Source organism: Podarcis cretensis (assembly GCF_951804945.1).
Source record: "Podarcis cretensis genome assembly, chromosome: 17".
Lineage (NCBI taxonomy): Eukaryota > Metazoa > Chordata > Lepidosauria > Squamata > Lacertidae > Podarcis > Podarcis cretensis.
Window position 1 is genome coordinate 36,884,453 of NC_137187.1, and position 27,538 is coordinate 36,911,990.

Here is a 27,538-nt window from a genome sequence, read left to right on the forward strand (position 1 = left end):
CGTCTGCGTGGGTTGCGTTTTGCCGCTTCTGTGCATGTGCGTGACATAATTTTGAGCATCTGCAATGTGTGAGCGGCGAAACCCGGAAGTAACGTTACTTCCGGGTTGCCGCAGAGCACAACCCGAAAGCGCTCAACCTGAAGCACATTCAACCTGAGGTATGACTGTACATTATTTTACACAATGGGCCCCGCATGATTGGCTAATTCTGGGCTGCTCCTGTAGGCCAATCAGGACCAATCATACTGCTCCATTCTGGATCCTATTTTTCTAGGACTCAGCTCAGTACATAACAAAGCTTAATCTCTGGGGGCTGGGGGCAGTCTTTGCAAAGATCAGAACAGATGTGAGGGATAATCTACAAATCGATACCCAAAGGAGATTGACAGCACAACAGTACACAGTGGTCTAAGGGCTGCATCCTTTTTAAACATTTTACATTGGCAAGATTTTGATTTGGAACAGGAGATGGGATGGATTGGAATGGACTGGGCCCCAGAAAGGAGATTCTCCATGTACCAGAGAGGAAGCAACTAGCATCCTGGAATTGTGTTTGAAGCAGCTACAGAAATTGTCAGCAGGTGTTCAGTTTCTACACTACTCAGTGAGTTTTGAGGGATACAATGGAGATCTCTTCCATGACTTGCATAAAGGAAGGAGTAGGGAAATGAGAAGAAAAGACTGGGGGATATATCACCCTCCCTCTTACCCAGTGGTGTGCGGTCATTGGAATAGGGGGACTAGGCTAGTTCCCTAAACGTTTCCCTTGCGCCTCCTTCCTAAAGCCTGGGAAGCTTCTGCCTGGCTTAGGAAGAGAGGTGCGATGCTCCAAAGGGTCCAAGAGCCCTCCCGCCACCTTCCCAAAGCCCACCTAGCTGTAGGAAGGAGGCAGCAGAGCTCCAGCATCCTGTTAGAAGCCTGGTGACTCATTCCCAAAGCCCAGGAAGATTCTGCCCAGCTTTGGGAAGGAGGCACAATGCTCATGGTCACAACATCAACACCCCCTCATCTCCCTGGCAAGCTGGTGCCCCTACGAAAAAATTCACTGCACACCACTGCTCTTACCCCAAGTATAATTGGAGCCACATTTTTCACCAGCTGCAGCCTCTGGACCATCTTCAAGGACAGCCCCACATAGAGCGCATTAAAGTAGTCCAAACAGAATTGTCCATTAGATAAATTTTGTGCCCAGCTCCATTTTTTGCAAGACTTGAAATAAATATCTCCATTCTACTCTATCAAACACTTTTTCTGCATCTATAAATAACAGTCCGTATGGATTGCATTGTTTTCTAATTATATAATTAATATTCAGCTAATATTCAGTTAGATGCCATTTTGATGTTCATAAGAAATGTTGTCTGATCATTCTTTATAGAGTTGTCAAAAAATGTAAATCTTGCCACCAAATACCTGCCCAGTGTTTAAAATATTGGTTAAGTAATATGATAGGCTGTAAGACTAAGCTTAAACTGCATATATCCCTGGTGTGGCAATCTTTGCTTTGCTTCTACCTCCCCCATGACTGTATTGAGAGATTTTAATAGATGATTAATAAAATTATCTGGAAAATTCTCATAATACTCAGCTTTAAAGTCATCTGGGCCTCAGCCAGGAGTTTTGCTGCCCCTTTGTCTTTTAATCAACTGAGTTAATTCTGCTATTGTAATTAGGTTTTTAAGAATTTTTATTTCATCAAAAAAGATTTTAGGTAAAACATTTTCGTTACACAGAATATTCATTATTTCATAATTGATATCAAAAAGTACTGCTTCATCAAATCTGCATTAATTCCAGCACAAAATAAATGAAGTCCAGTTTTGCTATTAAAAAACTTGGGTTCTTTTCTCTTGTAATTGTCATATCTAGTAATTTTATTCAGTAGGATGGTGTTCCAGTTCCTTCTCAACCACTGATTGGTTAATGACTCATAACATTTTGTTGTATCATTAAATGTACAATACAAATTTTCAAAAGCACACGCCTGAAAACCAACCGATGCAACATTGGTCCATGATTGTCAAAGATTGACTTCTACCATTTTTTCTTCTTATTTCTGAAATCACACATCATGGTCTAAATCTGAATGCACTTTTAACTTCTGATGAACTCTGAAAAAGTCACACTACTGCAGGTGTTCTAAAGGAAGGGATAGATGTCTCGTGGACTTTTGAAATTAAATTTGCTTGGACTGCCGTGCTAAAACTATTGATAATTAACATCTTTTGGGTTGAGTTTTAAAGACATCTGGGGATTTCAAAGCTCATCTTCCACCTTTAATCCCTAGATACTTCCTCAGAGACTGCTGAATCTCAGAATTCCTCAGGCTGTAAATGAAGGGGTTCAGCATGGGAGTCACAACTGTGTAGGCTACAGACATCACTCGGATCTTGGAGCCAGAATAGGTGGAGGACGGGCGGACATACACAGCTATAACAGTTCCAAAGAACAAAACGACTGTGGTGAGGTGAGCGCTGCAGGTAGAAAAGGCCTTTCGCTTCCCAGCAGCTGATGGGATTTTGAGAACCTTGGAGAAAATGAGGATGTAGGACAGAAGAGTGACCATGAAAGGTCCCACCATGGTCACAGTGCCCTCAGTGAGGGTCGTCATCTGGATTGCTGAGGTGTCTGAGCAGGAGAGCTTGATCAAGGGATGGAGGTCACAGAAGAAATGGGGGATCTCCCCGGAGGCACAGAAGGAAAGGAAAGACATCATCAGGGTGTAGAGCAACGAGTGGAGAAAGCCTAGGACCCAACAGCCTGTAGCCAATAAGAGGCAGCGTTTTGCGTTCATCAGCACAGCATAGCGAAGTGGGTGGCAAATGGCTACAAAGCGATCATAAGCCATGGAGGCCAGGAGAAAACTTTCAGTGTTTCCAAATCCCAGGAAGAAAAACATCTGTGTCAGGCACCCTCGATAGGAGATGTGCTTGGTATGAGTCAATAGGTTCTGCAGCATCTTAGGGACAGTGGTGGAGGAAAACCCCATATCGGCTAGTGAGAGATGACTGAGGAAGAAATACATGGGGGAGCAGGAGAGCCGGACATCACGGTAGATGAGCAGGACAATCACTGAGTTACCCAGTAGAGTCAGCAGGTACATGAAGAGGAAGCCAGGGATGAGGAGATACTCATATCCTGACTGGTTGGAGACAAGACCCTGCAGGATGAATCCATCAGGATATGTCATGTTGCCCTGAGGCTGAGAAAGAGTGGGGGAAACAGAACTGACGGCATGTTCCCATTGCACACTTGATAGTAACAAGAATACAAGAGGACACTCCACAGAAGGAATGACCCCTTTCCCCATGCTTCCAATGCCAGCAGTGGTGACAGGCAGGTGAGTTCCCCTGGTGTGTTTGCATCTCCCAACTGCAAAAGCCTGGCGACAAGAAATGTAAAATAATTTGTGTTTTCCTCTCTCAGTTTTTCTGGGGAACACACCTAAATCCGGAAGTAGGATTTGAGTAAGAGGTTCTCCTAGTCCCAATTGTGAAAAAGGTATATATTTATCAAATGGCACACTTGTAGGTCACACCAAAGATGGTAGTGCGCATGGGAGATCACACTCGGTATGTGCAGAATAGCAGGAAATGTGGTGATGGGGCCCTTCAGTGATTTTGGGGCCCAGAATCGTTGATACTAGGGCCCGTCTATAGATTCTGGGGGCCAGAAAATGTCTAGCCTTGCTCACTGCTGGTGCTAGTCACTTCTGAAGTTGCGTTGGGGGGAAACTGGTAGAAAACAGGTGGGGCCAGGATGGCTAATAAACAGGTATAATGGGGTTTGTAGTGTAAGAGCATCTGGAGAACCACAGGCTAGCTGCTCCCTCCCCGCTTTATAGCAAAGTGGGTTTGGGGGGTTACTTTTTACCACAAATGGACCACAGAGGTAAGGCAAGCAGAGGCTTTCCCACCCCCCATTTTCTCTCACCGTGCACTCCATTGCATGCAGCACTTTTTGACCCCGTCCTGCAGCAATTTCTGGGATTGGGTCAGGCTGGGAGGGTTGGGACTTGGGAGTCTGCAGCAAAGGAATGTATGGGGGTGGAGGAGATCCTAAGCAACCCTGTTGAGGTCAAGCGTCAGCCTCCTTCCTATTTTAGATGTGAATGGGGAGTGGGAATATGAGAATAGCAAGAATGGCTTCCACCATCTGTCTCAGGTAAGCGATTCAGAGCTTTCCCATATTCCAACAGAATATTAAAATACAACAGTCTGTTAAACATTAAAAGCTTCCCTAAAGAGGGCTGCCTTCAGATGTCTTCTAAAAGTCTGGTAGTTGTTTTTCTCTTTGACATCTGGTGGGAGGGTGTTCCACAGGGTGGGTGTCATTACTGAGAAGGCTCTCTGCCTGGCTCCCTGTACAGTAACTTGGCTTCTCACAGCGGGGGAACCACCAGAAGGCCCTCGGCGCTGGACCTCAGTGTCCAGGCAGAACAATGGGGGTGGAGACGCTCCTTCAGGTATACTGGACCTGAGTAATAATATTTTACACCAGCAGTTCTATGCAGCTGTTTCTTTAGTAGCCAGCCAATTTAATGATTGCTCTGTATTGCTTTTAATGGCTTTTAAAAAGATTTCACATTACTGAGGACGTCCCTGATTATTCTATGAGAGGAAGGTATATAAATATTTTAAGCAGACAAACAATTTTTCAGTTGAAGTTAAAGTGTTTCAAAAATCAGAATTATTAATCATTTATGCTTATTAGAATTAATTAAGCATGCTTGATTTGCTTTTGTACTAATTGCTTGCTTCTAAGTATATTTTTTCTAAAGCACAGGACAGTCAGAGAGGGAGTGAAATGCAGGCTATGTGTAATCAGATAATACCAAGAACAGAGCTGGCAGAACCAGCTAGCAGAACAAGGGTTTGCAACAAATTTGGCTGGCAGAGAGGAATTGGCAGTGCAGTGCAGGATAGATAACATGGCAAATACTCCTTTGTTTAACACTGTTTCTCTGGAATGCATTTTTTATATATAAACTGTGATTTCTTTCTGTACCACGCAGACCCTTTTTCTGACCTGAGAAGTCAGCGGTCTGTCCCTTCTTTCGTAAAGGTAAAGGGACCCCTGACCATTAGGTCCAGTCATGGCCGACTCTGGGGTTGCTGCACTCATCTCGCTTTATTGGCTGAGGGAGCCGGCGTACAGCTTCCAGGTCATGTGGCCGGCATGACTAAGCCACTTCTGTCAAACCAGAGCAGTGCACGGAAACGCCTTTTACCTTCCTGCCGGAGCGGTACCTATTTATCTACTTGCACTTTGACGTGCTTTCGAACTGCTAGGTTGGCAGGAGCAGGGGCCGAGCAACGGGAGCTCACCCTATCGCCAGGATTCGAACCGCCGACCTTCTTATCGGCAAGCCCTAGGCTCTGTGGTTTAACCCACACCGCCACCCGCGTCCCTTCTTTATTCAGCTGAATAAACCTGAGTTCTGCCTCGAAGAAGTCTGACTCCCTTTCCTTGAGTGGAAAATCTGGAACACCTATCCAAGGGAAGAACAGCATAGATTTCTTCAACAAAGGATTTATAGTGTGATCCTAATCTCCCAAATATACCAGCTGGGAGAGTTTAGAGTGTGGGGTGAAATCTCCCTTGATCCTGGCCACCTTCACTTGCAGAGGAGATCTGCTTGCAACCCCTGACATAGCTGCCTCCTTAGGTTTGTTCTGCAATGAAACATTTTGGGGAGGTTAAGATAATGGGACTCACCAGGGCAGGAGACGTTGACATGGTCAAACAAGTAGTTCCATCACATCCTGATGTTGTGATCTGTGCAAAGAACAGAGATTTTTTGGGGGGAAACTAGGTTGAGGCAAACTGTTGACAGTGGCAAGAAGGGAGGATTCCTTTGCTGGCTGTGATTTTTGATGCCTTAATTTATAGTGAATCGCCCTGAGAGACCCCTGGGTATAGGGTGGTATATAAATTCAATAATAGTAATAATAATAATAATAATGGAAACCTGGTAACTTTTAAAAACTAACCATTTCAGAGGCTTCATAAGTGAGGAGTATTCCTACAACAATGATATTCCCAACTGAGAGAGGAAACATCCCTAAGTTAATATATTCAGTTACAGATAGGTAGCCGTGTTGGTCTGCCATAGTCAAAACAAAAAATTCCTTCCAGTAGCACCTTAAAGACCAACTAAGTTAGTTCTAGGTATGAGCTTTTGTGTGCATGCACACTTCTGAATGTGTATCTGAAGAAGTGTGCATGCACACGAAAGCTCATACCTAGAACTAACTTAGTTGGTCTTTAAGATGCTACTGGAAGGAATTTTTTGTTTTAATATATTCAATGTCTATTGCAAGAAGTGATAATTTCGTGGCAAGATCACCCTGTTGGTTTCCCTGCTCTAATGAATCAGTGGCTGCAGCATGTCTTTCTCCTCCTTAGTTCTCTGGTCAGCAGACTCCTTTTACCCTCTCAAGTCCCAGGTGGATTAGAACATGACCAGAGCCCTGCTGGATCAAACCAAAGCTCTTTCGAGTCCAGCATCCTGTTCTTAAAACATCCTACCAGATGGCTGGGGGAAGACAACAAAGAGCAGGCTCTGAATGTAACTGCACTCTCCCCACCAGTAATCTCCGGCAACTGGTATCCAGAGATACATGAGTAATAATATTTTACACCAGCAGTTCTTTGCAGCTGTTTCTTTAGTAGCCAGCCAATTTAATGATTGCTCTGTATTGCTTTTAATGGCTTTTAAAAAGATTTCACATTACTGAGGACTTCCCTGATTATTCTACGAGAGGAAGGTATATAAATATTTTAAGCAGACAAACAATTTTTCAGTTGAAGTTAAAGTGTTTCAAAAATCAGAATTATTAATCATTTATGCTTATTAGAATTAATTAATCATGCTTGATTTGCTTTTGTACTAATTGCTTGCTTCTAAGTATATTTTTTCTAAAGCACAGGACAGTCAGAGAGGGAATGAAATGCAGGCTATGTGTAATCAGATAATTCTGGTATTCTGGTATTCTGGTATTCTGGTATTCTGGTATTCTGGTATTCTGAGCCAGACTATTAATCCATCTGGTTCAGTATTGTCTACACTGAGTGGGTGCAGCTTTCCAGAGTTCGAAACAAAGAATTTCCCCAGTCCTACCTGGAGATGCTGGGGACTGAACCTGGGATCTTCTGCATGCAAAAGAGATGTTCCACCACTGAGCTATTGCCCTTCCCTTAGTTGTGTGAACCTGTCACTATTTCAATAGTGTGGGAGGTTTTCTCCAGAGGCAGCAGCAGGTGCCAGCTGGGTGCATGGGAGGCTTGTTAATCAAACCACTTCTCCCCTCTAGAGAGCTGTACTTTCTTAGATAAACTCAAGAGAGGGCCCAGACATAGCTGTCAATTTACAGATTTGAAAATAAGGGATCAGCAGCCAAAATAAGGGGTTTTGCTTAGCTTATACATAAATCCGCCGCTGATGGAGCCATGCTGCTTTTGCTGCGACTGACTGTGTTTTGCAGGGGGTTGGACTAGATGATCCGAAGGGTCTACAACTCCGACCAAAGAAGAAAGGCACACAAAACTGATGAACGATGTTGACATGGCAAAGCTTACAGGCAAACCAGGAAGAGGACCTTTTTAATAAAGAATGGGGAAAGTTTATAATTTATTTGAAAAGCTATTGTAAAGAGTTTAATACATTGGTTGGATTGACAGAAAACTTGTAGTAAAAATTTGAACTATGGATGGACAAATGATTTATAAAAATAGAGTTATGAAAGGGATGCAGAGGGGGAAATCACTACATTAAGATGCTGCACAGGTTGGAGGGTATGCTAAGCAGCACATCGGGGCTGCCGTCATCCTGGAGCGAGGAGTTCCATCGGCCCTTCCCTGCCCGAGAGAGAGGGAGGGAGAGAGACTCTTGCCCATGCTGCCCATGAGCCCGGCATGAGGCGGTTACAGCACTGCGGCGGTCGCTGAAGCGCCACCCTTCTGCGTCCCTCCTTTTCCTCCTCCCTCAGGCCGCCTCCTCAGCCACCGCCTCCGCCTCCGGCTTCCCCTGGCAGCACGGCAGAAGTGTCGCAAGAGAGGGGCTGCCTGCCCGCCACCCGTCTCCTCACAACACACCCCGAAGGGAAAAGGGAGAGACGGAGACGTGGCAGCTCGTGCCCGCGCTCTCTCGAGGCGGAGGACCCTGAGCCACTGCTTCCCTCCCGAGCCAGGCGAGCATGAAACCTGGGAAATTTAAGGGACATCATCAATCCGGGACAGCAGTGGGAAATGGCGCTGGGATAAGGGAGTTTCCCGCCAAATAAGGGGCGGTTGACAGCTATGGGCCCAGATCAGAAGGTTTGTAATCACCAGTGATGCAATTTTGCATGCACTGGGATGGGATGGGATACAAAGGTGCTTTGCATGGAACCTCCTCTCTCACGGCAGCCTCTGAGCTATTGCTGAAGGCAGCCCCCCCCCCCAATTTATGTAACTGCTATTAATTTGAACAATCCTATCTTCATTGTTGCCTTTCCTAGCCTATTCACATGCAACAAGTGCTCAAGGTTGCTGGCTTATGGGAATTTCCTTTACTTAGTTCCAAGGTGAATTTTCCTTTACTTAGTTCCAATGTGAATTTTTTAAAACCACGTTATTTAGTCCTCCCACATTGATTGACATATAGTCTGATTCAGCTCGAGTTGTCAGATCCTGTGTGTTGTAGTTGCTAGTGTTGAACGAGAAGCTGGGAGAGCAGACAATAGAACACACATGGCCAAAAAACAGATAGTCAAACACAGTTACAGCTTTAAGCCAACACAAGGGCAGTAACAGCTTGTTCCTTTCAAGCAGGTTTTCAAGCCACCTGGATCTCTTCAGGCATTGCTCCTCTTCCTTCTTGCGCACTCCCAGTCACTGTTCTGTATCCAAGATGCTGACCCCATCCTTGGCATGCCCAAGATGAGCTTCCAACACGTTTAAGCCTAGATGTAAGCCTAGGAATTCTAATCTAGGAATTAGAAAGGAGCTCAGGCTTACAGCCTTACCCCCACCCCAAATTCATAACAATATATTTATTCTGAGACCATCTGGTTAATGTGAGTGTTCCATAATGTTACCTGATCCAACGGGGGTCATAAGAAGTGTCCGTTGATGTTAATATGTTATAAATGACCACTGTGCTATGTCAAATTTGTATTTCTTCTTCTTCTTCTTCTTCTTCTTCTTCTTCTTCTTCTTCTTCTCCTCCTCCTCCTCCTCCTCCTCCTCCTCCTCCCCTAACCACTTAGTTGTGATATGTTCTGAAAGTGCTACATACTGTATTCTAACATGCCAAACCTTCAGGATGAATCCTTTAGATCAGGGGTGGGCAACCTAAGGCCCAGGGGCCAGATCCAGCTCAATCACCTTCTCAATCCGGCCCGTGAACGGTCCAGGAATCAGCCTGTTTTTATATGAGTAGAATGTGTCCTTTTATTTAAAATGCATCTCTGGGTGATTTGTGGGGAATAGGAATTTGTTCTCCCCCCCCCCCAAAAAAAAAAATAGTTCGGCCCACCACATGGTCTGAGGGACGGTGGACTAGCCCACGGCTGAAAAAGATTTCTGACCCCTGCTTTAGATAGGGCATGTTAAAAACCATGTCTGAAGCACAGTGTGTTTGAAGAGCATGCTCTCCTTTCTTTTTGAAATGCGATCGTAATAGCCAATGAATTTATTTATTTTTAGAGTTAAAGGATTTGTGCCTTTGGCACCACCAGGGGAGATTCCACTTCCATGGGCTGTGATTTGAATGAAGAGAGAGATCCTGGGGAGATCCTTTAGAAGACTCACATAGAAACAGTCACTGTGCTCCGAAGCCCAAATTGAGTATTTATGAAGTGTACAAAGGGCTACTCTGATTTTCTCTCTCTCGCTTTTAACACTGGAAAGCTCCCTGGATATTGACTTCAAAGGGTGGGATCTTTGCTACTCAGGATGAATGCTTTTTAAAAAATGAGAACAGCCATAATTTAGTATGTAGAGCAGACTAACAATGATGAACACCCCTGATACCTTCATATTCATCCCAATTTCTTCCCTTCCTGATTTGATAGCTATGTAGCTTATTCTTTATATATGTCTGTGTCAGGGAACTGCCATCGGAGCCAGAGGTGGAGGGAAGGCTCCAGAGCGATGCTGGAGAGGGTCCCAGCAGGGAGAGAGGCAGCCCATCTGCTGGGGAAGGAAATCAGCGTAACACCAGGGGTGAAGGGGGGCAGATGGGGGAATCGGAGAGAAGGCTCCAGGACTCTTCACCGGAGACCAGTGGGGAGAGCACGGGTCCTCCGCTGCCCACACCCTCCCTGCGCAGAAGACTTCCGCGCAGGGAGAGTAGGAGGAGACGTAGTGTCAAAGAACTTCTTTGCTGGAAGAAGTTTAAGAAACGCCCACTGACGGATTCTGCCAGCGATTGAGACAGCCACGGATGGATGGCTGTCCGGACAGAAAGGGTTCACCCAGGTAACTCAGCCAGGTGTGGCGACGACTTACGCACGAGCAACCCCCTAGAACCATTACAGTCTGTTCATTATAAATGACCCAGCTGCTAGATGAGCACCTTTTTTACTTGATTTTTAATATTGCCTTATTCTTTATATATTTCTATTTTTATTTTCATATATAAATTCATTGCTAGATAAACAAAATATAATTACATTTTTCAAGTTAGAGCAACTGGCAAGTTGCACTGTAAACATTTTTATGTTTAAATAGAGTAACTTAATTTAATCTAATTAAATTAAATTGGAGCAATACAAACTATAGTAAACTCACATTGTGGAAGCAGTGAGGTTGCTCTAGAATAACCTTACACTTATTCCTAAAAAACATATGTTGGGGCAAAAAGTAAACACTACTTTCATCAATAGTCTCTGACTTGCCTTATTCAATGGAGGGAACCTCTAGACCCCTCAGTGACGCCATGGATACCCATAATGATTTGAAATGTTCATTTCTTTCTCCCGCTCCACAAAATATTTCACCCTCCCTATGGAAGTCCAGTGTGATGCCTCCTCCCTGTCTCTCTGAGCTTGCCTTTTCATTGCCTCTCGGATGGGCCGTTGTTCTTCGGTTATCGGCAAGGATTCCTCGAGGTCATCTGGAGGTGTCCTCCAGGGAATAAAAGTATCCCCTCGGTATGGCGGAGAGGCTGGTGGTTGCAAGGGCTGAGCTCTTGTTACAGATGGTCGGATGTTGCTTAGGGACCTGGAGCTTTGACGTGGCACAGCTGGTGGGTGAGGTCGGGTGGGCAGCCTTCCAACATTGGTGGGATGTGGTCTTAACCAGCTGGTGTGGGAAAGCTGTGAGGTGGGTGGCCATCTTTCATATGTAGCTGGTGGCTTTGGCAATGGATGTTCACAATGGGTGGGCAATCTCTGGGAAGAAGAAGAAGAAGAAGATTGCTGCCTAGGCATGGAGAAGGGTGCCAGCCTCCGCGCCAAGTGGGGTGCTGCCCTTGGCAGGGAGGGGGGCTGGGTAGTGGGCACTGGCTTATGCAGGGACTTCAGGAGAGGTACCTCCTGTGGAGCCTGTGAATTCCCAGAGCTACTGCTGGTGGCAGTTAGTGGAGGGAGATTTCTGGCCGCCATGGATGTACTCTTCTTCTTCCCAAGGGGATGGAAGACTTGCACAGACTCCATCATGTGCCAAGCCAGATTGGTCCTTGGGAGTGGCACCAAGGGGCGCTCTTCCAATTTGATCTTTTTCCCTTTAATGCCTGGTGTGCTCCCTTTCACTGTGGCCTTCTCTTTGGTTTCAGGTCCCATCTCATTTTTCTCCAATCCTGTCTGGCAGTGTTTGGAGTTTCCTCTATCCAGATTGTCCTCTTCGTTTTTCAAACTTCCCTCCTCTTGAAATGGAAGCTTTCTCTTTTCCTTACATTTTTTCTCCTGACTAGGATGACTTTCCTTAGAGCCCGTTATGCTTGTTCCCTCTATGCTCAGAATACACTTGGGAAACTTGGGTGAAACTTCTGCCTTTGTTGAAATGCCTTTCCTTTTCCCCTTAATCTCTGGTAATGCCTTTGGCTTCATGGACTTTTCATGGGTGGGCTGGCATTTTCTAGAGCCCTCTGGGATAGGTTCCAGAGTGATTCTGGGGAGCTTGATTAACGTCTGGGACTCAGCAACACCCCACTTTCTTCTCCCTGTCATGCTGATGGGTTTGCCTTCAATTTTCCCATTCCCCTCGTGTTTGCCTTTGCTTTGGGTGGCGTCACATTTTGACTTCTGGGTTTTCTTCAAGGATTTGGGTCTCAGAGGATCTGGTGGAAATGGAAACCCGATATCTTTTAAGATGTAAACTGGGCGCTGGATCAGTGGATTGCCCGAGGGCTTATTCAGTTTTGTATCCTGCTCATCTATTGGAGGAAGTGATGCCTGTCCCTGTGTTGCTGAGCCCTTTCTGAGTATGGCCACCTCTGTGCCCTTGATGTTTAGATCTTTCACATAGGAATGTGGGTGCAGGGCTTTTGGCACCTCTTTGCATGGCTCAGGGGCATCCGGGATTGACTTTGCCTCTACTCTGAAAGACCTTGTGGACACTGGTGTCAATGACTGGTGGCTCCCCAGGGCTTCCTCTGGAAGGCAGGCCTCCGCCAGCATTCCTTCGCTGCCTTTGGTTGTCTCACTGGAAGCAAGAGGTGGAAAGAGGCCTTCTGGAATAAGCGGCTCCAGTGAAGCAATCAGGGTCTCTATCTCGGGATACTTGGAGAGGAGGTCCTCTGGCAGCTGGAACTCGTCTCGGAGGAGACTTTCTTCATCGGCTGGTTGAGGAGGTGGCGGCGGATGTTCCACCACTGAAAGAAAACAAATGAAAAGCATAGCACTGACTGTTTGAAGACAAAGAATCTACTCCGGTTGGCTGAGACAAGCTTGAGGAAGTCCAAGATTCCCATGACTATGTATTAGAGCATCTTCATATTAAATAAAGTTAAAAAGTGGCATATGGATCTGGATCCATGTTTATCATGTGTAGATTCTTAGCTGACATATCAGAAATCCTAGAATAGGCCATGACATCTAGCCCGGAAAGTACACTTGGAAAGCACATGGTCTCAGTCACTGTATGTTCCCACACTTACCATTCAGCGCAGCATTGTTGAGCTGGGTTCCTTCCAGTTTTTCTTGTGCGATAGATGCACCTAGGACATCTGTCACTTGGGCACTGACTGCTCCTGTCCCCTGAAGTCCATGTGGGACTTGTACCACTGAAAGAAATTAATCAGGAGGGATCAGTGATTCTACAGCCAAGGAAGACCATTAATTATTTAATTCAGTTACTCTTTCTTCTGTCCAGAGGAAGGTAAGTGAAGGCCTTGTTCTCTGCCCTAGGGTGGCTCAGCAGCCATAGACTTTCCAACTAGATAATGCACACAACTGTCTAAAGGTGGGCAGGCTGGCTGCCTGAAGGTGGGTTCAGGGGCTAAAGTGGCCTAGTTGCACTACTGGGCTCAATGTGTTATCAGTGATATAAACTGGGGTCCATTTTTATATACCTCAAATTTCAGTGTTCAGTGATGAAGTGAAAGCGGGGAAACTGAATAGTGTAAAGTACCCTGAATCCAACATTGTCCCAGAGGATTATGGATGGTAGTATATGGTGTGTGGTATGCTCACATGACACCCTCTTTTGGATTAAGAACATAAGCCTATGAGAAAAGTCCTGGCTAAAGCCCCATCTCGTCCAACATCCTGTTCTCAGAGTGGCCAAGCAGATGCTACAAGGAGGACCTGCGTGCAACACTGTCTTCCCTACTTGTGATTCTCAGCAACTGAGAATAGGGAAGGTAGAATATGGCAGGTTGAGGCCAGTAGCCATGAATAACTTCAGCTATGAAATTGGATTGTTTTTCTAAACAAACTTGTCTCTCTGCTGCGATAAGAGGTTGTCCCTTGCTATCATAATCTTGCCGGAATTGTGCACTGTACAGTATTCCAAATGTGGTTGCACTGTAGATTAGCATAACAGCTTTTGGGTATTGGAACTTACTTTGTTCCATAAGAATATACCCAATGCTCACCCACTTTGCGGATGCAGGTGGCGCCGTGGATTAAACCACAGAGCCTAGGGCTTGCCGATCAGAAGGTTGGCGGTTCGAATCCCCGCGATGGGGTGAGCTCCCGTTGCTCAGTCCCAGCTCCTGCCAACCTAGCAGTTCGAAAGCACGTCAAAGTGCAAGTAGATAAATAGGTACCGCTCCGGTGGGAAGGTAAACGGCATTTCCGTGCGCTGCTCTGGTTTGCCAGAAGTAGCTTAGTCATGCTGGCCACATGACCCGGAAGCTGTACGCTGGCTCCCTGGGCCAATAAAGCGAGATGAGTGCAGCAACCCCAGCAATCTGCGACTGGATCTAATGGTCAGGGGTCCCTTTACCACCCACATTGCAGGGCCATGTGGAAATGGTACTAGGAAATGGTACCTACTGAGGCTAGGTTAATTGCCTGATGAGTTAGAGGGTCCCAGACACCCATTAGAAAGCAAATGATTCCTTTACAAAGATGAGCACAAACCTTGTGAGGCTGGAAAGTACCCAGTGGCTGGGGCAGGTTCCAGGGTGGGCTGAGGTTCCACCTGCTGGAGAACCAGGAGCATTTCATTGTTCGCAGCTGGTGGCATAGGGACAGCGCTACCAATCCGGACGATCGGGTTCCTCTGCTCCAGTGGGATGGGAGCTAATGTTCCATGGTGGTAGAGGCCCATCCCGTCCTGGAACGTGGTTGGGCGAATGGGTCCAAGACCAGGAGGCTGCACCTGAACCAGCTGGAGGTGAGGTTGTCTATATAATTGATTCATAGGTCTGGCTGTTGCAAAGTCCCTGTGCTGCGTTTGCAGTGGTGCAAACAAAGGCACTGAGAGATGTCCAGTTGTGCCCCACCCATGGAGAGAAGGACGGAGAGCTATTGGGGTGAACATCTGCTGCGGATCATTCTGTACACCCTGCAAGAGAGGTATTTCACCATGAAGGTATCCCTGGGTGGTGGTGCTGCCTTGGTTTGGTTGAAAGGGCAGAGCTGATCCTTGAGCCTGCAACCAACCACAGTTCTCACATGGTGCTGATGAGTGGGAGATGCTGTGTTGACAGTCTCCCACTGTGGAGCTGGTAGTCACTTGGGTGCTCTGAGGCTGGCTGTTGCCCCCTTCAGTCCGCCTGCTGTTCGGAGCCTGATCTGCAATGCAAACAAAGTGAGCAGGAGTGTAAAGATCAGCCTTCACAAGAATCAGCCCTTCCTTAGCAAAGTGGTTTTCTTATTGTTAGGTCAGCCTCTTTACCACTTCTAATTGTTAGGTATTTTAGAGACCCTTTTCTCCAGTTCCCTCTCTACTCTTCAGTTGCTGCTCTCCATCCCTCCTTCCTTTGGGCCTTAACCCCGCATGAATGCATGCTGTGCTCAATAACACACACCTTGTTTGACTTTTCCCCAACTCCTGTTGCTGGAGGTTCTAAACTACTGGATCTTTGAAAAGGGTTGTGTAAAATGCTGATGAATGGCCTTCTTTTGCTGCCTTCCTGCTATTCTATTATCCCCTAGTACCTGGTTGCTTATGATCCCATTGGGGAGGAATCTTTTCCCCATCCTATCTCCCTCCCTCTTTCTTCCATGGAGAAATAGTGTGCAACCCTGCTGCTGTTGCCATAACACATTCTGTCTTTCATGATGCTCTGCTATGTCCCCCCCCCCCCCAGGTAAACATGAGGGTGAATTTTTCCCCAGTGTTCCTCACCCATGCTCAGTGTCAATTCTAGTCAGCATCCCTTAGGGTGAACCCATGGATCTGGGATCATATGAACCTGTTTACTGCTGTCACCACAGTAACCAGCAAGATTCTAACTGGCCAGAGAATGTTATGATGCAAAAGGCAGAGCAGAGTCATGGGCAGTTGGCCTGAACTGAAGGTGCCAGGAAAACAAAGATGTCTGTTAGGGGAACTGAAGAGTAACTGAAGTTATGGCCAGTTTGAGTCATAACAAGCCCTACTACACTCTCCTCCTATTGTAGGCATCCCCCCAGTGTGACCGGATTAATCTGGACACCTAGTGAAGTGACGGGCACCAGCTACCGTAAATCTTACACCTTTTAAAGTTACCTGTTTATATAATTTGGTGAGATATGGGTCACAACAGCAACAAAGCACATTCATCTAAGGACGCCACTCGTCTCAAAGAACGATTGCTGTTTCTGGCTCTCAGATGAGAGAAGAATCAAACCAAACTTCATTTGGCTCTGGATCAGCTTTTTCTCCCAATTTTCTGTGTTGTTGCTCCCTGGAAACTCTTGGCTTGTGAGCTGCTTTGGACAAAGTGCAATGGACCTTATTCTACAAAGTGAATGCAGATCGACAGTGGTACCAATATAATTCTGTGAATTTGAAGGCATCTCACTCTTGATCGGCACATCTCGTGAAATTTATATTCAAGACTAAGTCCCATTGAAGAACACTGAATAGGACTTAGTCATGGCTTATCTAAACCACATGGGTGGTGCTGGGACTCTGACTACCTGGAGTGGACTGTGGCTGGTAACTTTTGAAAGGAATCCCCCTTTCAAAAACAGGGAATCAGCCTGCTTTTACATGAGTAGAATGTGTCCTTTTATTTAAAACACATCTCTGGGTTATTTGTGGGGCCTGCCTGGTGTTTTTACATGAGTAGAATGTGTGCTTTTATTTAAAATGCATCTCTGCGTTATTTGTGGGGAATAGGAATTTGTTCATTCCCCCCCAAAAAAAATATACTCCGGCCCCCCACATGGTCTGAGGGACGGTGGACTAGCCCATGGCTGAAAAAGATTGCTGAGCCCTGCTTTAGATAGGGCACTTGTCATGGACAAGTGACATGACGGGCACTACAATTTATCTTCAACGCCTCCTCTTCCTGTGACATGCCATGAAGTGTTATTGTTGTCACTCTTTTTCATGGGGTGGGATTGCTGTAACGGTTTGGCAAAAACAATCCCATTATGCTCTTTATTTGGGGCAGCTTCTTCCTCTAGCCTCTGGGAGTGAAAACCTTGTTGCAATAAAATAATAGTCGCTTTGCTTCTTGCCTGGCTAGTTGCAACTTCTGATTATTTTCTCTGACTGACAAGAAGGTCTTGTGGGATCATGGTGAGTCCCTTGAGCCCTAGGGGTGGGCAGTACAGAGTGACCACCTATTTCTTAAAACACAGGTTATATTGAAAGCCCCCCTAAACCTTAAAAAAAAACCCTGAACCCTGGAACAGACCACACACCTCTCAAAATCAGGACAATCAAAATTCCTCTTCCTAATTCAGCTTTCCCTATCAGCACTTGCCACCGTGGTCAGCATACCAGTGTACTGGAAGAAGCAAAGATCACCAGTGTTGAAGCAATGCTTCTTCAACATCATCTTTGTTGGACTGGTCATGTTGTTCAGATGCCTGATTATCGTCTTCCAAAGCAACTACTCTATTCCGAACTTAAAAATGGAAAGCGTAATGCTGGTGGTCAACAAAAGAGGTTTAAAGACTCTCTCAAGGCAAATCTTTAAAAATGCAGTATAAACACCAACAATTGGGAAACACTTGCCTGCGAGCGCTCCAGTTGGAGAACAGCCTTTACCAAAGGTGTCATGGGCTTTGAAGACGCTCAAACTCAGGACACAAAGGAGAAATGTGCTAAGCGGAAGGCACGCTTGGCAAATCCACACCGTGATCAACTCCCACCCAAAAACCAATGTCCCCACTGTGGAAGGACGTGTGGATCCAGAACTGGCCTCCACAGTCACTTATGGACTCATTATCAAAACCATGTTTATGGAAGACAATCTTACTTGGCTATGAGTGATCGCCAAACAAGAAGAAGAAGAAGATGGCAGGGGCTGAGGGGAGTTGCAGTTCAGAGCCCCCAGGGGCCACCAGGTTGAGGGGAGCTGCACCAATTCATTATCATTGCATTTATCCTTGCCCTCCCTTCCCCACACTGAAAGCTGATGAAGACTGCAATTTGAAGAGGACAGCTCGCTACATTGCCCTCATATTAAGGTTCCTCTTTCTTTTGTATTTGCATTTCCCTGTGTTTTATTTTTTTATTTCATAAGAGTTATATACCAGAGATCAGTAGCATACTGTGGAGGAGCCGGGGCCCCGGATGAAAAATTCTGAGGGGGCAATGATTTACAGATGGTATTTAACTCTGAGTAGGCTTGCTAAGATGTATCAGACTGAATCAGATAAGTCCTGGGGATGCAAAGAGGTGGAGGAAATGTTCTTCCATATGTGGTGGATTTATAAAAGGGTAAAAGAGTACTGGGAAATGATCCATAATGAACTGAAAAAGATGTTTAAAAGTACTTTCCCCAAAAAACCCAGAGTCCTTTCTGTCAGGGATAATTCAGACTGAAATTCCCAGGTGTCAAAAAAGGTTATTTATGAATGCCACTACTGCGGCCCAAGTTTTGTTAGCCCTGAAATGGAAAATGGGTGAGGTCCCAACCAAAGAAGAATGGCCACTTAAGTTGACAGAATATGCGCAGCTTGCAGACTTAACATATAGAATAAGGGAACAAGAAGAACATATGTTTAGAGAAGATGGGAAAATGTTTATTCAGTATATGGAAAATGACTGTATACAGCTGAAAACGTTGGCAGCATCCAGATAAATTCAACAGTGTAAATAGGTTTTGATGGATGTAATAATGGAATAATGAATGGTATAGTTTCTGTAAAATATGCAAGGATTTGTGGTATGTAATATGAATCATGGAAAGAGAAGAAGGGAAGTCATTGATATCTTAAGGATATAAAAAATGAGTACTTTTGTAAATTGTAAAGCAGAAATATATATACCGTATATATAAAAACAAAATTATGAGAGAGCACAACCAGGCACTCACAGGCAGCCCCCAGTTTCTGCGGGGACCCCTGCCATAGTGATGCGTGTTCTGGTGTGCCCCATCCCTGGCTCCCCATCCTTTCCTTCCTGCCTGTCGCCTGGGGTCTCTCTGCCTGGCCTCACTGCTGCATCCCTGGCAGAGCCTGGCAACTGTGGGGGCTCTGCACAGGCCAGGCAGAGGACTCTATCCACCTTTCTCACGCTCCCGAGTTCTTTAGCTATTCAGCTATGTCAAATGTCCCAACAGACTGTAAACTCACAACGCTTGGTGAGCAGGATGAGCATGAACAGGCCTGCAGATCACCATAGGCAATATCCCACAGTCCTTGCTCTAGTGATCTGAAGGCTGTGTTGAAGCTCAAGTGTTCAAGAAGAGATGGGGACAGCTCAGTTGAGTTGGTTTTTGGGTGTTGTGCTTGGACCATCAACTGACGGGCTCTTCCTGAGCTAGATATTGGAGCAGTCCTGTGCCCAGTTTGAAAACATTTGCCTTATGCCAGTATTTTAAGGGTGCTCACCAGGCCCTGGTCAGTAGAAGGCATTCCCCAGTTTCCAAGAAAATGTCTGAGTTAGGCATACATCTGGGGATCTAGAGGAGAGCCCTCAATTATTTAGCCTGGAGATTATCCAACTAAGATGCTAATCTTCCACTCCAGGTATTAGAGACATATAGTAATTGGGCAGCTGACTTTTCTCTCTCTTTTTTTGGAAATGATTTTTATTGGTTTTACAAAATAAATCTCACATTTAACACATTTAGATTTTAAAATGTAACAAGATTCTTCCGAACCTTTGGACTCCTCTCCTCTCCTCTGTGGGTCCTTCATATATCTAAGTCAACTGCATATTATAATTCATCCGCATTACAGTGGTACCTCAGGTTACGGACGCTTCAGGTTACAGACTCCACTAACCCAGAAATAGTACCTCGAGTTAAGAATTTTGTTTCAGGGTGAGAACAGAAATCGTGCGGCAGCGGGAGGCCCCATTAGTTAAAGTGGTACTTCAGGTTAAGAACAGACCTCCAGAATGAATTAAGTTCTTTTTAAAAAAAATTTTATTGGAATTATATTTACAACATAACATAAAGCCCCCACCCCCCCCATTCACAAATCCACCCTCATTAAATGTGAACATAACATACAATGAATACATAAAACAATACAAACAGCCAGATAAAAGACTTCCTTTATCCTGTATCTGGCCTCCTTATTTACTTCTTATAAACTGTTTCCTTTATGAATAATTATTAAGATTTTTCTAATTATAACTTAAATATCCACAAAGTCTCCTGCAGACATTAATCGAAACAAGTCCAGGTGTGTCAGAACGAATTAAGTTCTTAACCCGAGGTACCACTGTATAGTCCTCCAAAGTAACCAAAGTCTTTGTAACATTGCAAGAGTTATTGAAGACCTGCCAAAGAGCTCAAGTGAGTACCAGTGGCCAAGCTGCATGCTCCGGCACTGGGGGCGGAGAGCAGGCGGGGCATGGCTGACGTGCATTCCGGGGGGCGTGGCGCCCGGCATGGTGGGGGTGTGTGCAGCACGTGTCCGGGGGGGCAGCCGCGATGGTACCCCCCTCTCCGATGGTGCCGGGGGCGGTGTGCTCCCCCCGTCCCCATTCTTCCACAAGTGTTCTTTTAAGTACAATCTGTATTTGTCCCATTCCCTATTGAAGTTTTGATCCTCATGATTTCTCATCTTCCCTGTCAGCCTCGCCATCTCTGCATACTCTAGTAGTTTCATCTGCCAGTCGGCTTTTGTTGGCGTCTTCTCCTCTTTCCATCGCTGGGCAAGCAGCATCCTTGAAGCTGTTGTTGCGTACATGAATAGTATTCTCAAATCTGTGCAGTGCTAGTTTAGCGCAGCGCGCGGGGACTCGCCGAGCGGGCAGCTTGTGGGCCATTTAAATGACCCCTGTGGGCCACAGGTTGCCAATCCCTGGTCTATAGTTCTCAGGGTCCCTGGGCTGGCATTTCTTTGAGTTTGGGACCATTTGTGTGGGATGGAAAGGTGAACTCAAGGAAGAGGATCTTTAGTCACATGATGATGAGTTTATTGGGGTAACAATAGGGTTGGAGATGGGATGGGAGTTCTTTCTTTGCGGGACATGGAGGAAGTGGGTTGGATCAGGCATGTCTGGCATCCTCGAAGAAGGAAGAAACTGAGTGGGGTGATTAAGGCCAAAATGTCTTTAAACAGCAAGTTGCAGCTATACTGGTGACTGGGAGCATGGCTGTCAACTTTTCCCTTTTCTTGTGAGGAATCCTATTCGGAATAAGGGAATTTCCCTTAAAAAAAGGAAAACGTTGACAGCTATGACTGGGAGTGGCTGCTGGGACCATATAACACCGGTCCTAAATTATCTTCACTGGCTCCCAGTATGCTTCCGAGCACAATTCAAAGTGTTGGTGTTGACCTTCAAAGCCCTAAATGGCCTCGGCCCAGTGTACCTGAAGGACTGTCTCTACCCCCATTGTTCTGCCCGGACACTGAAGTCCAGCGCTGAGGGCCTTCTGGCGGTTCCCTCCCTGTGAGAAGTGAAGTTACAGGGAACCAGGCAGAGGGCCTTCTCGGTAGTGGCACCCGCCCTGTGGAATGCCCTCCCATCAGATGTCAAAGAAATAAACAACTATTGGACTTTTAGAAGACATCTGAAGGCAGTCCTGTTTAGGGAAGTTTTTAATGTTTGATGTTTCAATATGATTTTATTCTGTAAGCCACCCAGAGTGGCTGGGGAAACCCCACCAGATGGGCAGGAAATAAATAATAAAATCTACTACTACTACTACTACTACTAAATCAAAGAATATAAGCTTTACCACACAACTCCTCGCCCCTCTTTTTCTTCCCAATCCTATGCTGCATATTACACTAATATCTTACATCAAATGTAATTGATCTGTAGAAATCACAACCTGAAAAAAGAAACAATGCACTTACTTTTTAAACTAAGAAAATCTTTAATAAAAACAAACTGTTCAACTATAAAACTCTTAAAAGGCTATGAGACTATTAAAAGATAATAAATATAATAAAACAATAAAAGCAATTCTTGCAAGCAGCATTACAACGACCTCGGCTATAAAATTGGAGGCTTCAACAAAGCTACTGCTGCCAACGCCATTTTCAGCTCCTCGCTTGGCATGCTATGTGACCCGGACAGCAGGAGCAGCAGCCCATGCCAATGGTGAGCAGGCAAGGACTCACCTTAGTCAATGGAGGGAACCCCTAGACCCTTCAGTAACACCATGGATATCCATAGCAAGTTGAAATGTTCATTTCCTTCTCACGCTCCACAAAATATTTCACCCTCCCTACGGAAGTCCAGTGTGATGCCTCCTCCCTCCATCTCTGAGCTTGCCTTTTCTTTGCCTCTCAGATGGGCTGTTGTTCTTCAGTTATTAGCAAGGATTCCTCGAGGTCGTCTGGATGTGTCCTCCAGGGAATAAAAGTATTCCCTCTGTATGGTGGAGAGGTTGGTGGTTGTACTTGCAAGGGCTGAGCTCTTGTTGCAGATGATTGGATGTTGCTTAGGAACCTGGAGGTTTGACCTGGCACAGCTGGCCGGTGAGGTCTGGTGGGCACCGTCCTAGCGATGGTGGCCAGTGGTCTCCAACGTCTGGTGAGGAAAGCTGAGAGCTGGATGGCCATCCTTCATGTGGATGTGAGCCTGATGGCTTTGGCAATGATTTTGGCAATGGGTGTTCCACATGGGTTGGCAGTCTTTGGGAAGAAGAAGAAGAAGATTGTTTCCTAGGCAGCGAGAGAGGTGTCAGCCTTCGCACAAAGTGGGGTGCTGGCCTCAGCAGTGAGGGGCGATCAGAAGGGGGATCTTCGTTAATTCTTTGGACTCTGGAACACCCCAGTTTCTTCTCCGTTTCCCTTTCCATTTGCTTTGGGTGAAGTCTGGAACAAAAAGAAGAAGGAGGTGCAATCATTATTTTAGATGCAGCTAGTTTGTCCATAATGGAAAGTCTTAATTTATTCCATTGTTTTATATCCATATTTATACCTTTCCAAGCTGACTATAATTAAACTGACCCAACTTGTTCAAATTATGGGTAATTTGTACCCCCAGATATCTAAAACTTTTCCGAGCTTTTGGAATCTTGAACATTGCTGTAAAAGTCTGCTATATATATGGTGATGTATGAAAAAATGTTACCTCTGCTTTCTTAAAAGTTATTTGTAATCCTGAGACCCTGGAGGAACCATTCCAGTTCTGTGCATAGTATTTTGCCTGCTCTGATAGGGTCAGAGGTGCATAAAATTATATCATCTGCAAAGAGGTCTGATTTTTGTTCATTTCTGTTTATAACCACTTCTGTACCTCTGTGGGAGGGAGAAAGAAGTTTTCTTTTAAGTATAATTGGTAGAGTGGAGAGAAAGAAATGTTTATGTATGCTATCATTGCTGCTTAAATGATTTATGCCCAAAGATGGAAGAAGGAAACAGTTCTGAAAGAAGACGATTGGCAATGTGGAATATGTAGAAATAGCAAAACTAACCAGAGGAATAAGAAATCAAGAAGAGAGACTTTTTAAAACAGAATGGGGAAAATTTATTGACTATTTGAAGATACATTGTAAACAAATCAAAACATTACTGGGACCGATATAAACACATGCAGTAAGAGATAATAAAAGGTGAAATAGGAGGAAAATAAGGCGGAAATAGTAAATATATTTGAATTGGACATGCAGTAATAAAAAATATAAAATAAATAACTGCAGAAAGGAGGGGAGGGAAGTCGAGTGGAAGGTACATGAGATCTGTAAAGATTTTGGGTTTTTTGTTAACATATTTATAAAAACTGGAAATGGAAAATAAATATTTATGAAACAAAAATGTTTGTAACCATTCCTGGACAAGAGAGGGCATTGCATACTTTGATTGCAAATGGTTCTAAAATTAATACAACCAACAGGGGTGACAGAGAACATCCTTCCTTCTGAACTAAAAGGCCCCAAGCTTTCCACATAAGGGAGTTACTCCAACCCCTGGATAATTTTAATTGCTTATGATCCCATTGGGGAGGAATCTTTTCCCCATCCTAGCTCCCTCCCTCTTTCTTCCATGGAGAAATAGCGCCACCCTGCTTCTGTTGCCATGACACACTCTGTCTTTCGTGATGCTCTGCTATGTCCCCAACCAAGGGTAAACATGAGGGTGAATTTCCCCCCAGTGTTCCACAAATGCACCCATGCTCAGTGTCAATTCTAGTCAGCATCCCATAGTGGGAACCCATAGAACTGGGATCATATGGACCTGTTTACTGCTGTCACCACAGTAACCAGCAAGATTCTAACTGGCCAGAGAATGTTATGATGCAAAAGGCAGTGCAGAGTCATGAGCAGTTGGCCTGAACTGAAGGTGCCAGGAAAACAAAGATGTCTGTTAGGGGAACTGAAGAGTAACTGAAGTTATGGCCAGTTTGAGTCATAACAAGCCCTACCACACTACCAGTCTGAGTCATAACAAGCCCTACCACATTGTAGGCATCCCCCCAGTGTGACCGGATTAATCTGGACACTTAGTGAAGTGACAGGCACCAGCTAAATCTTACACCTTTTAAAGTCACCTGTTTATATAATTTGGTGAGATAGGGGTCACAAGAGCAACAAAGCACATCATTCATCTAAGGACACCACTATTCTCAAAGAACAATTGCTGTTCCCGGTTCTCAGATGAGAGCAGAATCAAACCAACTTGCTTTTGGCTCTGGATCAATGTGGATAATTTATGGATATGTACGGGCAGGGGTACCTTTACCTTTACTTATTGATCTACTGCTTTTCCTCCCAAAGTGAATGTTCTGTGTTGTTGCTCCCTGGAAACTCTTGGCTTGTGAGCTGCTTTGGACAAAGTGCAATGGACCTTATTCTACAAAGTGCAATGTAGGTTGACCGTGGTTCTGAAACAATTCTGTGATTTTGAAGGTGCCTCAGATTTGATTGGCACATCTCATGAAAGTTATATTCAAGACTAAGTCCCATTGAAGAAAACTGAATAGTCATGGCTTACCTATACCCCATGGGTGGTACTGGGACTCACTCTGACTACCTGGAGTGGACTTTGCCTAGTAACTTTTGAAAGGAATCCCCCTTTCTCCCTATTCTCTTGCTTCCACTTCCATGTATGTTGCCTTCTCTAAGTTGTCGAAAGATCTACACCATTCCCCTGCTATAATCCCTTAACTTCTCAGATGGCTTCTCTGTCTGCTTCATGTGACAATAAAGCAGAACATCTGAACATTAAATGGCACCATTTCCTACCTGCCATGCCGATAGGAGCACTGAAATAGCATGAACATAAAACCAACCAATGGAGAGCAGTCCTTTCACTTCTCATGGATCCAGCGTCCGGTAAGAAGTGGGCAATGGAATGGCGATGGCATAAAATTGTTTATTGCTGACTCTATTGAAGGTGACCAGATTGGTCCTGGAGACTGGCTTCAAAGGGCGTTCTTCCAGTTTGATCTTTTTCCATCCTTCATGTCGATGTGAGCCTGATGGCTTTGGCAATAGATTTCCCACATGGGCTGGAAGTCTTTGAGACAAAGAAGAAGATTGTTGCCTAGGCAGTGAGAGAGGTGCCAGCCTTTGCACAAAATGGGATGCTGGCTCAGCAGGGAGGAGGGATCAGAAGGGGGCACCAGCTTAGGTAGTGTCGGAGAGGACCCGGGATAGGCTTCAGAGGCCATTCTTCAAATTTGTTCTTGTTCCTCCTAGTACCTCGTATTCTCTCTTTGCTTTCAGCTCCATTTGCTTTTTCACCACACCTTACTGCTGTCACCACAGTAACCGCCAAGATTCTAACTGACCAGAGAATGTTATGATGCAAAAGGCACTGCGGAGTTAGGGGCAGTTGGCCTGAATTAAAGGTGCCAGGAAAACAAAGGTGTCTGTTAGGGGAACTGAAGAGTAACTGAAGTTTTGGCAAGTTCATTGAACAATTCCCAACCTGCCATGCTGATAGGAATGCTGAAATAACACAAATATCGAAGCTGACCAGTGGAGAGCAGTCCTCGCACTGCTTATGGAACGAGCGTCCGGTAAGAAGTGGACAACGGAATGGTGATGGTACAAAGTTGTTTATTGCTGTCTCTATGGTAACCCTGCAGAATGTGAGGAAGAGGCTGGAGAATATTCGAATCAGAAACAGATGATGTCATCATGGAAGGTGGAAGAGCAGCCCAGGGGTGAGAAAAGGGCCATCAGTTCACCATACCTGGTTGACAATTCATCTTCCCAGGCTCCTCACAATTTTTTTAACATGGTCATCTGAATTTTCCTTTGGGGGTTTGTTTGAATGGAAGACCAATGTATTATTATTATTTCCTTATTAAGTGCTTGCTCCACATCCTGTTAGGATCAAGGCACTTGTAGCTGAGTCCCATCATGTTAAGTATTTGTCCCTTCCAATCCACTCTTGTACACAGCTGTACTTGCACCCACAAAGATCTCACACATTCACTCAGTTGACACTCTGTTTGTTGTTAAGGAGGTCTAAGAAAGTAAATTGAGGGAGTCTGAGTCAAACAGTCTGAGAAGAACAGGAGGAAGAGGAAGAGGAGCCTCTCTCCTCATTTCCTGTATTGTTTTGCTTTTTGCTTTCTTGCTTCCTGCTTCCTGCTTCCACCGGGGTAATACCACCCGTCAAACACTGTAGGAATTTCAGCCTTTTAGCTCTTGTGATTCTGGAGGTACTGTATTAAGATGCAGCACTGCTTTTTTTGTAACCTGGGAAATAAGATACTGCAAGGAAGAGGCACATACAGTATGAGCTCCTAAGAATCAATGAAACAGCTAGAGGCATGGAACACAACAGATTGTTGTCGTTGCTGCTGCTTTTTTATAGAGTACATCACTGGTCCACACTCTCTTCATATTGTTAGCCTCCAGCATGACCAATGGTCACAGATGATGGGAGCTTGTAGCACAATGACATCTGGGTGGCACCATGTTGACAACCCCTGCTCTACCTTCTGCACTGTCTTCAAAACATTAAATGGTAAAGTGAAGCAAGCTGGTTGTCAATTCTTCCAGCAGCAACTAATCGCTAAATTCTGCTGGAATTCTGGGGCCACAACTAGTAGCAACTCCAGTTTCTAATAGTAAAGTGTTGGTAAAATCACCAGGGCAAATCCCCGCTCTCCCCCCCCCCCCCAGCCTGCGAGTCCATTTTAAACAGCTTCTTTGACATTTAGCTTTTCCTTGTAGAGTTGGAAGAGGGAGCTTCATTGTCCAAACATGAATGCCTGGTTGGAAGAGGTCATATCCAGCAATGTTAAGGAAGAATCACTCTATTGTACCCTTTCCCCATTCTCCATCTAGAGGTCACTTAAGGGATTTAAGAGCCCATTGTCACTTGGGAAATAGACAATCTGAGTTAATCATCAATGCTTAGAACTCCAAGGAGGCCATTTCCTATATTTGGTTTTAGATTTAAATATCAGAAGGAGTGATAAATCACTAATCTTGGGGTTTGGAGAGATTTTATCTCTCATTCCTTGCTGGACTGCTTTTGTAAGGGAGGCATGATAGTTTATTGATAGAAGATGTTGTTTCTATTCCAGATGATTCCAGTTGTGGGGGGATAACAGGATGCTTCAGGGAATGGCAGAGGGGGCTATCAAAATTCATTTGGAAAGGGGGAAAACCCCAGGATTAAACATA

At 45.1% G+C, this 27,538-nt stretch overlaps 2 protein-coding genes and 1 long non-coding RNA gene across 7 annotated transcripts; 1 reads left to right on the forward strand and 2 right to left on the reverse strand.

Moving 5' to 3' along the window:
- Window positions 1-2,066: 2,066 nt before the first annotated feature.
- Window positions 2,067-5,775, reverse strand: LOC307205931 (olfactory receptor 1L4-like). The gene is made up of 2 exons (XM_079958613.1): window positions 5,719-5,775; window positions 2,067-3,202 (listed from the first exon to the last, which is right to left on the reverse strand). The coding sequence occupies exons 1-2, from the start codon at window positions 5,737-5,739 to the stop codon at window positions 2,264-2,266; spliced, it is 960 nt and encodes a 319-aa protein (XP_079814739.1). The 5' UTR covers window positions 5,740-5,775; the 3' UTR covers window positions 2,067-2,263.
- A 4,882-nt stretch (window positions 5,776-10,657) lies between these two features.
- LOC307206684 (uncharacterized protein) lies at window positions 10,658-25,625 on the reverse strand. Of its 5 annotated transcripts, none has more exons than XM_079960006.1 (5): window positions 24,429-24,608; window positions 15,727-16,076; window positions 14,514-15,170; window positions 13,085-13,210; window positions 10,658-12,799 (listed from the first exon to the last, which is right to left on the reverse strand). In XM_079960006.1, exons 2-5 carry the CDS (start codon window positions 15,728-15,730, stop codon window positions 10,914-10,916), a joined length of 2,673 nt encoding a protein of 890 aa, XP_079816132.1. In that variant the 5' UTR covers window positions 15,731-16,076; window positions 24,429-24,608; the 3' UTR covers window positions 10,658-10,913. The 5 variants fall into 5 exon arrangements, with proteins under 5 accessions (XP_079816132.1, XP_079816133.1, XP_079816134.1 ...); XM_079960007.1 differs by having other exon boundaries at window positions 15,727-16,036; window positions 24,394-24,608; XM_079960004.1 differs by lacking the exons at window positions 15,727-16,076; window positions 24,429-24,608 and adding an exon at window positions 25,136-25,625 and having other exon boundaries at window positions 10,699-12,799.
- Window positions 25,145-26,883, forward strand: LOC307206791. Its single transcript, XR_013834497.1, has 2 exons — window positions 25,145-25,225; window positions 25,619-26,883. It is a non-coding gene; the product is annotated as an uncharacterized lncRNA (long non-coding RNA).
- The last annotated feature ends 655 nt before the right edge of the window (window positions 26,884-27,538 follow it).

Bases quoted from the DNA above. Each gene is read 5' to 3' on its own strand.
- LOC307205931 (XM_079958613.1), bottom strand. From the start codon at position 5,739: ATGTCAACGTCTCCTGCCCTG. The intron at 3,203-5,718 runs GTGAGTCCCATT...ACTCTTTCTCAG, and splicing joins TGTCAACGTCTCCTGCCCTG to CCTCAGGGCAACATGACATA.
- LOC307206684 (XM_079960004.1), bottom strand. From the start codon at position 25,211: ATGAGAAGTGAAAGGACTGCTCTCCATTGGTTGGTTTTATGTTCATGC. The intron at 15,171-25,135 runs GTAGGAAATGGT...TTTGCATTGCAG, and splicing joins TGCTCCTATCGGCATGGCAG to ATCAGGCTCCGAACAGCAGG. The intron at 12,800-13,084 runs GTAAGTGTGGGA...GTTTTCTTTCAG, and splicing joins CAACAATGCTGCGCTGAATG to TGGTGGAACATCCGCCGCCA.